We start from the raw sequence: 13,738 nt of genomic DNA on the forward strand, positions 1-13,738 counted from the left end.
CCAGCTCGACGAGACCCAACTTCCCTGGCACCTCTGACCTCTACCTACCTCTACAGCTAAGCTGAGAACCGTAGGTGCGACGAGACCTCGAGGGACCGGCCATCATCAGAACTGCACGACTTCTATCCAGCACGACTGCCGAGGGATCCTCTGGTGAGTGCTTTGGGGTCCGAAAAGCCCCGACCCTGAGCAGCTCCAGCACCGAAGTCCAGCCTCCCAGCATCCACGAGATCTGCGTGGGGCCCTTCTGCTTTTTGCTGCTCACCGCGTTGTCTGGCTACTAGCCCGCTGGCTTGTGGCCTTCTCGACGACGCCCTACAACATCACCACTGCTGGTCTGGTTGCTCCAGACTGGCCCTTGCTCCCTTCCAAAAGAGGAGCACCCCGGACCCTCCTGGTCCACTCCAGACGCCATTTTAGGTCCACCGCGTGGGCTTGAATTTGCCAAGACTTGTTGCCGCAATCCTGAGTCCAGCGACGTCGACAGCATCAACCATCGTGGGACAGCTCGCACCTCCATCCTGGTCGCCGACAACGCCTCCTGGTCCGTGAGACTGCAGAGCCCAGCGTCGCCCACTCACCTGGTCGAGGTGATTACCATCCGGTGCCCTCCTGGTGCCATCTGATCACTGGCTAGTGGTCACGGACTTGGTCCCCTCTGCTTTCAGGTGTCATCCATCTTCGATCCAGGCTTGGATCACTTCGAACAATCTTCACTGGTCGCCTGCCAGTAACTCTTTCTTCAGGCTCCTGGTTCGTCAACCTGGTTTCCCGACGTCTTTGCAGACCTATGCAGCCGCAGCCCCTTGGCTAGGTAACTTCGGCATTTCGGTGCCCCAGCATAGCCTCACTATCCAAGGGTCCAGATCCACTGTCGTTTTCGACCTACCTTATCGGGTTTGCCCGAGAACACTAACTTTGCTTTTGCTAGCTCCCATAGACTTTGTCCCGCATCCCGCGTAAGAGTGCACACTCTGCACCCGAGTCCCCTAGGCCTCCTACTAGTAATCTGAAGGTTCAGTAGCGTAGTCCTAGTGATTACAAAGCCTATTAGTCCAGTACTTACCTGCTAGTAATTTCGCATTCCACTTCCATAGTATATGGTTTCCCGTGCCCCTCGGGCATTTGTGTAAATTGTGCAACTTAAAGTATTTTCGTAAGAGTTTTGTTGTGTGCTTAGTACCCTGTCCTCATTAAGAGTACAGGGCTGTTGTGATCTAAATAAATACACTGTTTATTTTCATAACACTTGTGTGGTGTCCTTTCACTTGGTGTTCAAGGGGTATATGTGATGGTATAACAGCTGGCTTAACACGCCCTCTAGAGTTTAGCCCGAAGACTGCTCGTATCCATGCTACTAGGATAGCTGGTCTATAAGGTTAACTTACAACTAATCATCAATAAGAGTTGTTTGGACTGATACAAAGTGCTCACTAGAATAGTGAACATTATATATCAGGCCAACTTCTCACACTGACGTCAGCACGCGGAGGCGGCGTCTAAGTACTCCGACGACGTCATCACGGCGCCAACGACGGATGCGGAGCCGCAGACGACGCCTACCGACGCGCAAGGGTACTGCTACGCAAATCTTTCCGGATCCAGTCTGACGCCTGGGGATATTCTAAGGTAAGGAATCTATCACCAACTAATGTCTCTTACAGATATATCGTTACACAAGTAGTAACTTGTGCGTTAAGATAATGCATTTGTGCAATTGTTACTGAAGTCATTTGCCAGACTTTAAATACTTTATTTATCCCCCAATGTGATATTGTTTTTCAAAAAGGGCCTTATAATTTGATCGTTCATCTTAAGGATATTTAATATGTAATTTTTCTTCCTCTTAATGTATTTTTTTTGTGTCTCAGCAGCCTATTTATTGAAAGTCATACTGTGGTATGTAACATTTATACAAAAATTCAAAAGCCTAATTCATCAACATGTGTCTGACAGTTTGTTGTTGTGCTGTTTTTAGGGTTGATCGGTTTGGAAGAAGCTTCAAAGGTGTCCTTTGTGGTTTGGGTTGGAACAAGAGCACTGGTACATCTGTGTTAAAAGAGCATGATGTTGAGTTACCCTTTGATGTTCGATTCGATGCAGAGGACATAGTTGAGGTGAATTATGTTGCTGGCAGTGCCTTTATATCTTTGCCATGCTAGTATTTATTTTTTGTGTGTTGTGTATATTAGAGCCTTGGCTTCCTGGTTGTTTTTAGTTTTTAAATGTTTTGCCATATCTTATTTTTATGCACTGCATTAGCCCACAGAAAAATGCCTTGCTTTTGCAAAATTAATATAGCACACAGTTCATATGTTTTAATGTTATGCAAAGTCTTAAGTAAAATAGTCTTTGAAAACCTTGATGTAGATTTTACCCAGGAGAGAGGTAAGAGGAAATGGTGAAGATGGATGTTGTAGCGGGGAGAGAGGAACTGATTCACAAATAAGTATTCTTTGACTACTTACTGGATTCCAATTCAGTGAATCCATCCTGACTGTTGACAGGATTCTATAAAAATATTTTCCACTGGGACGTATATCTAGTGAGGTACTGGCATATAAATAGAATAGTTGCTCCCAAATTTCTGACAGTACTTTAATATTTTCAGTGCCACAAAACTGGACATAAGGTTTATCCCTTAATTCCAGAGAAGCAAGCTAGTTCTGATAAAGACTTATAACTGCAGATTCCTCCTTTTGTGAATATCCCCAAGCGCCATACTGAGTCCAGAAACTTTCATAGCAATTCCACACGTGCTGATAGGTAGCGTCATGCTGCTCCACAATGGACCAGTACTCCACCAAAAATTGCATCAGAGTCCATATATATATGCGCCATCTTAACACGCTTATATAAGTTTCTTTTTCTCGTGCCTGCCGATATGGATCCAGAGCTTTCAAAGCATGTAATGCCTGATTGAGATTTTTTCCATAAAAAATTCTGCAATATGCAACATGATACTCAAAAATGACAGGGTTCAAACTGATGTTGGTTACTGACAACCACAGAGACGGTCTCTGATGTCTCCGCACCAAACACGACTCAGAATCATGCGGCTGCTAACCTAAAATGAATATGATGGCCATTCGGGATCAAGAGGCCACATTTGCCGTTGCTGAACTCAGGCAGTCGAAGAAGCGGTCTTGCTCGAAGTCAAGTGCACAGTCTCTATCTCATTCCCAAGATAGTTCCCATGACCGTTTGTCATCAAGGGGGTCAGGGAAGTTGAGAAAATGAAACAAAAACATAAAAAATCCAAGCATGGGACTTCGTCGTCCAACCATTCCCATCATTTGGAGTTGCAAGATGCTACAGGCACCTCCAGGTCACAAAATCTGTCCGTGTCCAAAACAGACACCTCCACTGGTCCAGATTCTGCCCAATCTTCAAAGAACAGCAACACCACAACACCTCCATGAGCTACAGCTGGCCATGGATAAAAGTTTTGAGGCTTCCCCTGAAATCTCTGGAGAGCCTTTGACCCATGGTTCGGAGGCGGATGCATGTTGGTTTCCAGCTGGCAGATCCTTCCTGGCACTGATCACTCCACCAGACCTCGACCCGACAATGGTCCCTCATTCAAATCAGGTATCTTTGCCGGCTCTCTCCCTACCTTTGTCACCAACTCTACTAGCTCTGAGGCCAGCGCCACGTCCGGTGCTACCTATATCTGATAGATACTACTAGCTGCAGATTCCTTAGCGTAGAATTATCCCCAGGCGTGAGACTGGATCCGGAAAATCTTTTGCCACAGCAGCCTGGGGCGACGCCACCACGCGACTCTGCCCTGAGGACCGCTTATGTGACGTCAGCGAGGTCACATAAGTCCCACCCGGCGCGCCTACTTCAGTTTTTTTCCTTTTCAGTGTGCTACGCGGATCCGGATCGTGTTCCTGGCCTGTTTCAGGCCTTCCCTTTTTCACTTTCAGCGTATTCTTGGGAACAGTGTGTGAATGCGTTAGGGCTTTAAGACCTGCTTGTCTTGTGCGTTCCAGATGCCGGGGACGGATCCTCACTCCATCTGCATGTGGTGTTTGGGGGGAGCACCACGTCTCTACAGATTGTGAGGCGTGTCAGACAATGAAACCGAAGTCCCGGATGAAACTCCTTTCGGCACGCATGTCCAGGTCGGCGGTGTCTCCGCGTCCGTCCCCCGTTGACGGTTTCAAGAATCGTCACCTTCGTCTTCGACATCGTCCTCCTTCCAGGCCGCAAGTGCGTCGCTCACCCGTTGGTAAGTGTCGCAGTTTGTCCCGGAGGGCCGGTCCCTAGCCTGTTGGGGGCGTGGGACCCCCGCAGGTGGTGCGGCCCGCGCGTCGTCACCCTATCCGCCGTTCCCCGGCGTGGGGTCGACTAGAGCCCAGATCGAGGCCTATGCGGTTGTTAGACCTGGCAGCATTGGAGTGGGTCTCCCTTCCATGTTTCGCTGTGGTCTCCTCTAATTTTGCTGGTATTAGATGCTCTGGACACTGTGCCACTGCCATTCAGTGCCACAGCGGAAATGCTCCCTATTTAAATGTAACTGTGAATTGGTATATCACTGATTGGCTTATTTGGGTTACCTGTTAGTCCTTAGTAGTGTGGCCTGTGTGTGCCCAGGACTGGTAACCCAAATGCTGCTGGTGGACCTACAGCGCTGGTTTGCTCCACCCACAGAAGCAACTTGTTAATGGTACCTCAGACCTGCCACTGCAGTGTCTGTGTGCAGTCCAGAACTGCCATCTTGGCTGTGAATAGCCCACTCTTCCCAGCCCCTGAACCTTCCCTTGGCATCATGTCAGTCACTCCTATGGTATGTGCATTGTGTGTGTAAGGTAGGACATGGCTTGATATGTGTAGCATGTCCTGGTAGTGAATTACACTCCATTTTGTTTTTCACTGCTGCAAGGCTACCTGTTCTCCATAGGCTAGAATGGGCAGTCTGACTATTACATCTATAGTCCTAACTGACTCAGGGAACATGGTAGAAATTCGAGTTTAGCATGCCTAAACTCAGAATAATAAAATACACCTTTTAGCAAAGTTGGTTTTAATAATCTGTGTTTGAAAATACCACTTTTAGAAAGTAGGTATTTTCTTGCCTAAGCCTTCCTAGGTTTAGAGGGGCAAGGCAGGCTGAGTCAGACCTGGGTTGAATAGAGAGATCTGCATTGAGTACTGGGGAGGGGTAGCTCCTTGACCTGAATAGGGCTGTGCCTGGCAAGGTGAATGCTGGCTTCACCTCCTACTGTGCGTCTGATGGCAGACCCCCTCTTTCTGAAAGGAAGGATGCAGCCTGGTAAACAAAGTGCTCCAGGCCTGAGCAGAACTGGTTCTGGCTGGGTTCAGTGACTAGTGACTTCTTAGAACAAAGACTTTTGGGGTATAAATATCTATGTCCAAACCCCTGATTTCTGTATTGCTCCTGGATGTAAAGAAAAACCTCTGTCTGTTTCACCGAAGGACTCTGCAGGAGAGGACTGTGCTTGTGTGCTATTTCTTGGATTGACCTGCAGTAGTTCCCCCTGGACTTGAAAGAGGGAACAGGACTTTTGAGAGAACATTTATTTTGCTAAAGCAATCATCCAAGGTGTGAGAAGTTGGCCTGATATATGATGCTCACTAGTTCTAGTGATCACCTTGTATCAGTCCAAACAACCCTTATGGTGATTGGTTGTAAGTAACCTTATAGACCAGCTATCCTAATGGTAGACTGGACAAAGCAGTCTTCGGCTAAACTCTTTTGGCATGTGCAGCCAGCTGTTTTACCACGCATAACCCCTTGAATACCAAGTGAAAGGACACCACACAGGTTGTTATGAAAATAAACAAGATATTTATTACTAACAAAACACCTCTGAACTCTTTATGAGATCAGAGGGCTAAGCAAATGACAAGACTCATAAGAAAAATACAAAAGTAAATGGTATAAGGAAATCGATAGAAGGAATGGAGCTGTCCAGAGGCTGTGGGATCGCTGGGACTACACTACCCTAGCCTTAGGTAAGGAGCAGGAGGCCCACGGGACGCGTGTGCAGAGTGTAAACTCACACGCGAGATGCGGGACAAAGTCACTGGACAGTACAAGCTACGAAAAAGGTGAGTACGGACAGTTCTGACTGGTTACGACTAAAACGACAGGATACCTGGACACTAGGAGAGTCAATCTACCTTTGAGCACCAAAATGCTCTTGTTACCTCACCCACGGGCTGCGGGTGCATAGGTGTGAAAGTGTGTCGGGTTTCCACGTCGAAGTCTATGGAGCCTTGAAGAAAGATGCTGCAGGCGACCAGGAAGATGATGTCCGGAGCGATCCAAGGGTGGATCGAGGAAGATGGAGACCTGAAAGCAGATGGGACAATGTTCACAGTCACTAGCCAGTGACCGGAGTGGAACCAGGAAGGAACCAGATGCTGTTGTCGCGATCAGGTGAAGAGTGGACGCTTGACTCTGCAGCCACGTGGACCAGGTGGTGTCTTCGACGACCAGGATGGAGGCACGAGCTATCCCACGCAGGCTCTCGCTGTCGGCGGTGTTGGTTCCGGAATCGGCGTCAACAGGCCTTGGCAAAGGCAACCCACGCGGTGAGTGGAAAAGACGTCTGGTGCGGACCAGGAGGGTCCGGGGTGCTTCTCCTTTGCAGGGAAGCAAGGGCCAGTCTGGAGCAACCAGACCAGCAGAAAAGTTGTCGGAGTTTGTCGTCTAGGAGGTCACTAGCCAGCCAGCAAGTGACCAGACAACGCGTCGAGCAGCAATCAAGCAAAAGTGCCCCACGCAGATCTCGTGGATGCTGGAGGGCTGATCTTCTGTGCAGGAGCTGCTCGGGGTGGGGCTTCTCAATCCCCAAAGCACTTTCTCCAGGATGCCTCTGAAGTCGTGCTGGAAGCGAAGTGCAGTTTCTCCAAGATGGCCCGTCCCGCGTGTCTCGTCGCACCCACGGATCTCAGCGGTGCTGTAGATGTAGGTAGAGGTCGGAGAGGTCTGGAAGTCCGGATCTCGTCGGGCTCTGAAGTGTTGTTCCGGGCAGGAAGGACGACAAAGTGAACCGCTAGGACCCTTGATGGTGCCTGCTTGTGCAGGATGGTCACTCCTTGGCCACAAGGGAGATTTCTTCAGTCTTCTGTGGAGCAGAACGTCGAAGTCCAGAGTTTCTTCTTGCAGAATTTCAGTTCAGGATTAATCTAATTTGGAATGGGACCAGCTCCTACCTTTATTCTCCTAAAGGGGGCTGTACTATCACTAGGTCCCTCCTATGGGTGGGACCAGGAAGGGGGGTGGTACACCCCCTATCCTTTGTGCGGTCTTGCGCCAGAGCTGGGGCTGGAGAGCCCCAGGAACTGGTTTAGACCGGTGTATGCACAGGGACACCTTGTGTGCCCCAGGCATGTCTCATTCCTTTCAGCCCTGTCCTACCCAATATACAAAATCCTGTCTGGAGGGTGCTAGCTCCTCCCAAGGCAGGAAACCCTTTGTCCAAGTCTCCCTCACTGGAAGCACTCCCAGCAGCAGGAGGTCAGACTTGTGTCTGTGGTGGCAGCATCCATTTTGTGATGCTGAGGCTCGGGTTAACTTTAACCGGGGTTCACAGTTAGGTACATGTCGTGTCCGTCTAGAAGGGTGGAATGCTACCCCCGTCGCCAGAATTGGCGAGGGGGTAGTATTCCAATTCGTATGACACCTTACTTGACATGTTTTGATAATGTTATACCAAAGTTGGCAATAACCGCGGGGATTATAATGCACTTAAGAGTATATGGTATAGCGTTATCATGGAAGCAGCTAAAGGACTTGGTTCCGAAAGCTGTAGACAGGCTCAGCTCATGCTAGAGCACCATCTCACATAATTCCAAGCACTCTGCCTTCAGGATTGATAAGGCCTGCCATAGGAGTGACTGATAGGAGGAAATGTGTCCATTCTAGTGTTAGATATAGGGTTATTATATCTAAAGCAGAGGGTGATTACACCACCTTGCCCCAGCTGAATGATCAGCCAGTTGTGTCAGATTTGGATAGCCAGCCAGGGGTGGCATAGTACATGCTGCAACCCCTGGTAGGCCCTGGGTGCACCTATGCCCTTGGTACCTAAGGTACACTGTACAGGGACTGATAAGGTGACTCAGCATCCAGTTAGATATGCACCTAAGGTACATGGTTGTCAATTTAGAGAGAGCACAGCTAGGCTCTGGGTCTGATTAGCAGGCCCACAGCCAGGGAAAGTCGTAAACCAGTGAAGCAAAAAGCAAAAATCGGGGGTGACCATAGGATTGCAGACCCTACTCTCCTACATAACCCCCCCCCCCCCCCAAACTTAGGGACATTATACTAACCTTGACCAGGTGAGTCTTCTTGTTCTAAGAGGAAGTACCTGGAGAGACCATCTGCATTGCCATGGTCAGTCCCTGGTCTATGCTCCACTGTAAAGTCCATCCCCTGTAGGGAAATGGACCACCTAAGAAGTTTGGGGTTTTCACCCTTCATTTGATTTAGCCATAAGAGGGGCTTATGGTCGGCCTGAATCTTGAAGTGAGTTCCAAACAAGTATGGCCTCAACTTCTTCAGGGCCCAAACCACAGCAAAGGCCTCCCTCTCAATAGCTGACCAAAGTTTCTCTCTAGGGGTCAGCCTTCTACTTATAAAAGCAATGGGCTGGTCATGGCCATCAATATTCAGTTGAGATAGAACAGCTCCCACACCCAACTCAGAAGCATCTATTTGGACAATGAAAGGTTTGGAGTAGTCTGGATTCTTGAGAATAGGTGCAGTGCTTTAGGTCATCAAATGCCTTTTGACAGCTAACTGTCCATTGAACTTTCTTTGGCATTTTCTTACTTGTCAGGTCATTAAGTGGAGTCACAATGGTTCCATAATTTCTGACAAATTTCCTATAGTAACCAGACAGGCCCAAGAAAGCTCTGACCTGTGTCTGGGTGGTTGTAGGAGCCCAATCCTTTATGGCCTGTATCTTGCTCTCCAAAGGTTGAACCTGGCCTCCACCTACAAGGTGGCCCAAGTATACAACTTGACTCTGCCCTATCTCGCACTTTGTAGCCTTGATAGTGAGGCCTGCCTTTTGCAGGGCCTCCAAAACTTTCCTCAGGTGGATCAGGTGATCCTCCCAGGTGGAGCTAAAGACAGGAATATCATCTAGATATGCTGCACAGAAGTCATCCAGCCCAGTGAGAACTTGGTTCACCAACCTTTGAAAAGTGGCAGGTGCATTTTTCAAACCAAAGGGCATCACCACAAATTGGTAATGACCTCCTGGGGTAGAAAATGCTGTCTTGGCCTTGGCATCCTCAGCTAACCTGATTTGCCAGTAACCAGCTGTCAGGTCAAATGTACTCAAGAATTTGGCAGAAGCCAATTTATCTATGAGTTCATCTGCTCTTGGTATTGGATTGGCATCTGTCTTAGTGACAGCATTGAGACCCCTGTAGTCTACACAAAACTTCATCTCTCTCTTACCATCCTGGGTGTGAGGTTTAGGCACTATAACTACAGGACTAGCCCAAGGGCTCTCTGAGGGTTCAATGACTCCCAATTCCAACATCTTTTGTACTTCTTGTTTTATGCAGTCCCTGACGTGGTCAGGTTGCCTGTAGATTTTACTCATTATAGGCAGACGGTCACCAGTGTCCACCTCATGGGTGCACCAGTTTGTCTGACTGGGTGTCAGAGAGAACATTTGTCTAAAGGATTGAAGAACTTGTTTGCAATCCTTTTGCTGATGTTCAGAGAGGCTGTCAGAAAAGACTATACCATCTACTGACCCATCATCAGGGTTCTGAGTGAGCAGGTCTGGGAGAGGGTCACTCTCTTCCTTCCTCCTGTCCCTCATCTGTAGTCATGAGCAAGCCCATGTCTTCCCTGTTGACAAATGCCTAGAGCCTGTTCACATGAAGTACTCTGTGAGGGCTCCTGGGAGTTCCAAGGTCTACCAGATAGGTGACCTCTCCCTTCTGTTCAATGATAGTATGGGGTCCAGACCATTTGTCTTGGAGAGCTGCTGGGGCCACTGGCTCCAACACCCACACCTTCTGTCCGGGCTGGTAAACAGTAAGGACAGCCTTTTGGTCATGCCAAGCTTTTTGTAGTTCTTGGCTGGCCTTAAGGTTTTTAGATGCCTTCTCCATGTTCTCTGCCATCCTGGAGCGGAGACCAAGTACATAGTCCACTATGTCTTGCTTAGGCTTTTTGAGAGGTAACTCCCATCCTTCCTTCACAAGACACAGGGGTCCTCTTACAGGGTGCCCAAATAGAAGCTCAAAAGGGCTGTAGCCAACCCCCTTCTGTGGGACCTCTCTGTAAGCAAACAGAAGGCAGGGTAAAAGGATGTCCCATCTTCACCTAAGCTTTTCTGGTAACCCTTTTATCATTCCTTTGAGGGTCTTGTTGAATCTCTCCACAAGCCCATTGCACTGTGGGTGATAGGGGGTGGTGAATTTGTAATTGACACCACACTCCTTCCACATTGCAGTCAAGTATCCTGACATAAAGTTTGCACCTCTGTCAGAGACAACCTCCTTAGGAAACCCCACTCTGAAGAAAACTCCAAGTAGTGCCCTGGCCACAACAGGAGCTGTAGTGGTCCTAAGGGGAATAGCTTCTGGATACCTGGTGGCATGATCCACTACCACCAGTATAAATCTGTGCCCAGATGCTGTTGGGGGGTCCATTGGTCCAACAATGTCAATCCCCACTCTTTCAAAGGGAACCCCCACCACAGGTAGTGGTATAAGGGGGGCCTTCGTGGTGCCACCTGATTTGCCACTGGCTTGACAGGTGACACATGAGCGACAAAACTCTTTTGTGTCTTCAAACATATGGGGCCAGTGAGAGTGAGGGACAAGCCTGTCCCAAGTCTTGTTATGGCCTAAGTGACATGCAAGGGGAATCTCATGGGCCAAGGTAAGAAGGAAACCTCTCAGAGACAAGGGGATGACCAGCCTCCTGGTAGCACCAGGCTTGGGGTCTCTTGCCTCTGAGTAAAGGAGTCCATCATCCCAGTACACCTTGTGGGTACCTGTGGCATTCCCTGTAGCCTCAGCAGCAGCATGCTGTTTGAGGGGTTCAAGAGAGGAGCAGTCTAACTGTGCCTGCCTCAAGTCTGCCCTGGAAGGTCCCCCTGTCCCAAGAAACTCAACCTGTTCAGGCTCAAGCTCTTCTAGGACAGTTCCTTCTGGGGTCTTTGGGTCAGCCTCCTGAGAGGGCTGATCCTCACCTTGAGGCAGGGGGGAAGGCACTGCCTTAACCCTACTGCTCTTTCTCTTGGGAGGTGTCTGGTCCATTGTTCCAGGATCCAGCACTTGTTCAGCTGAGCATTTTTTGGCCTGTGACCTAGTCACAGCAAGGACATGTGCTGACAAACCTAACATTAACACATGGGTCCTATACTCCACATCTGACCATAAGGAGGATTCCAAATCATTGCCCAAAAGACAGTCCACTGGGAGGTCTGAACTAACTACAACCCTTTTGAGGCCAGTTACCCCTCCCCAGGAGAAATTAACAAGTGCCATACTATGGTTGGTAGTGACATTTCTAGCATTGGTCACTAGGTAGTCTGAACCTAGTATTGCCTGTCCAGGGTCCACAAATGCTGGTGTCACCATAGTGACACTGGCACAGGTGTCCCTGTAGCCCTGAGCCATTTTTCCATTGATTAAAGGCGTTTGCCTGTACTTGCCCAGAGTACTGGGACTTATTGTAGGGGTCATATCCATGTCCCCAGTACAAACAAGAACAGCCTGAGTAGGTACTCTAAGTCAGAGCCTGCCTCAGATACCAAGGTTAGCCCCACTATAGCCTTGGGAGGAGCACTACCACTACTAACTGTACTAGGGGGTGCAGGTGCCTTAGGGGCAGTAGTGGTAGGAGCTGGGCCTTTCTTGGTGCACTCACTAAACCAGTGAGTTTTACTTTTACAGTATTGGCACCATGGTTTCCTCTGACCATCATTCTTCTTCTTTTGGGAATTCTGAGACCCTCCCTCCTTAGATTGTTGGGGCCCTGTTGAAGACTTCTGGTCATTTTGCTTATTCTCATTACCCTTCTGGTCTGCTTTCTTCTGGCCACCACCCTGGTTCTGGTTCTGCTGCTTGACCCTTGTCCTGACCCATCTGTCTGCCTTCTTTACCAATTCTTGGGGAGAGGTCAGATCTGAGTCATTAAGGTGCTGATGCAACAACTGATTCTGACAATTACTTAAGATTTGCTTTCTCATAATTAGATTATACAATCCTGTGTAATCAGGAACTTTACTTCCCAGTAACCAGTCTTCAAAAGCCTTAGTGGCACAATCAACAAAGTCAGCCCAATCCTGAGACTGAATTTTCTGGGTGTCTCTGAACAGCAACATGTACTGCTCAGTTGTTAAGCCAAACCCATCAATCAGTGTATTCTTCAGGACTTGGTAATTGTTTGCATCCTCAGCTCTAGCAGTGAGGAGCTTATCTCTACCTTTACCTTCAAAGGAGAGTCACAGTATAGCTGCCCACTGACTCTGGGGGATGCACTGGACAGTGCAGGCCCCCTCCAGAGCAGTCATCCATTTGTGGATGTCATCCCCTTGCTTAAAGGGGGGCACTATTTTACTCAGGTGTCTAGTGTGAGAAGTTGGCCCGATATGCAGTGCTCACTATTCTAGTGATCACTATGCATCAGTCCAAACGACCCTTATGGTGATTGGTTGTAAGTCAACCTTAGACCAGCTATCCTAGTAGCGTGGATACGAGCAGTCTTCGGGCTAAACTCTAGAGGGCGTGTTAAGCCAGCTGCTATACCATCACATACCCCTTGAACACCAAGTGAAAGGACACCACACAAGTGTTATGAAAATAAACAGTGTATTTATTTAAAGTCACAACAGCCCTGTACTCTTTATGAGGCCAGGGTACTAAGCACACAACAAAACTCTTAGGAGAATACTTCAAGTGCACAATCTATACAAGTGCCCGAGGGCACGGAAAGTTAGTGGTCTCGGGCGAACCCGATAAGGTAAGTCGGAAGTGATAGGGACTCCGGACCCTTAGATACTGAGGCTATGCGGGCACCGAAATGCCGAAGTTACCTAGCCCAGGGGGCTGCGGCTGCACAAGTCTTTACAGACGTCGGGAGTCCTCGCTGACGAACCAGGAGCCGGAAGGAAGAAGTTGCTGGCCGGTGGCCAGTGGAGTTAGTTCGTAGGGATCCAAGCCTGGATCAGAGATGGATGACACCTAAAAGCAGAGGGGACCAAGTTCGTACTACTAGCCAGTAGCCAGAGGGTACCAGGAGGGCACCGGATGATCGTCACCTCGGCTAGGTGAGTGGGCGACGCTAGGCTCTGCAGTCTCACGGACCAGGAGGCGTTGTCGGCGACCAGGATGGAGGTGCGAGCTGTCCCACGAAGGTTAATGCTGCCGGCGTCGCTGGGCCCAGGATGGGGCAACAAGCCTTGGCAAATTTCAGGGCCACGTGGTGGGCCTAAAATGGCGTCTTGAGTGGACCAGGAGGGTCCGGGGGCCTCCTCTCTCAGAAGGGAGCAAAAGCCGGTCTGGAGCAACCAGACCAGCAGCGTTGGTTGTCGGGCGTCATCAAGAAGGTCACGGCCAGCGGCCAGTAACCAGACAACGTGCTGAACAGCAAAGAGCAGAAGGGCCCCACGCAGATCGTGGAGATGCTGGGAGACTGCACTTCTGTGCTGGAGCTGCTCAGGGTCGGGGCTTCTCGAACCCCAGAGCACTCACCCGAGGATCCCTCGGTGGTCGTGCTGGT

At 49.3% G+C, this 13,738-nt stretch overlaps 1 protein-coding gene across 1 annotated transcript in view; it reads left to right on the forward strand.

Annotated features, from left to right (window-relative positions):
* The window catches only part of TDRD9 (tudor domain containing 9), a 2,495,642-nt gene that overhangs the window by 2,236,248 nt on the left and 245,656 nt on the right, over window positions 1-13,738 (forward strand). The window contains exon 33 of the mRNA XM_086937885.1: window positions 1,979-2,117. Coding sequence (XP_086794011.1) covers window positions 1,979-2,117 — 139 coding nt within the window. The remainder of the gene's footprint in view (window positions 1-1,978; window positions 2,118-13,738) is intronic.

The sequence above is a fragment of the Lissotriton vulgaris genome, chromosome 9 (assembly GCF_964263255.1).
Source record: "Lissotriton vulgaris chromosome 9, aLisVul1.2, whole genome shotgun sequence".
Taxonomy (NCBI): Eukaryota; Metazoa; Chordata; class Amphibia; order Caudata; family Salamandridae; genus Lissotriton; species Lissotriton vulgaris.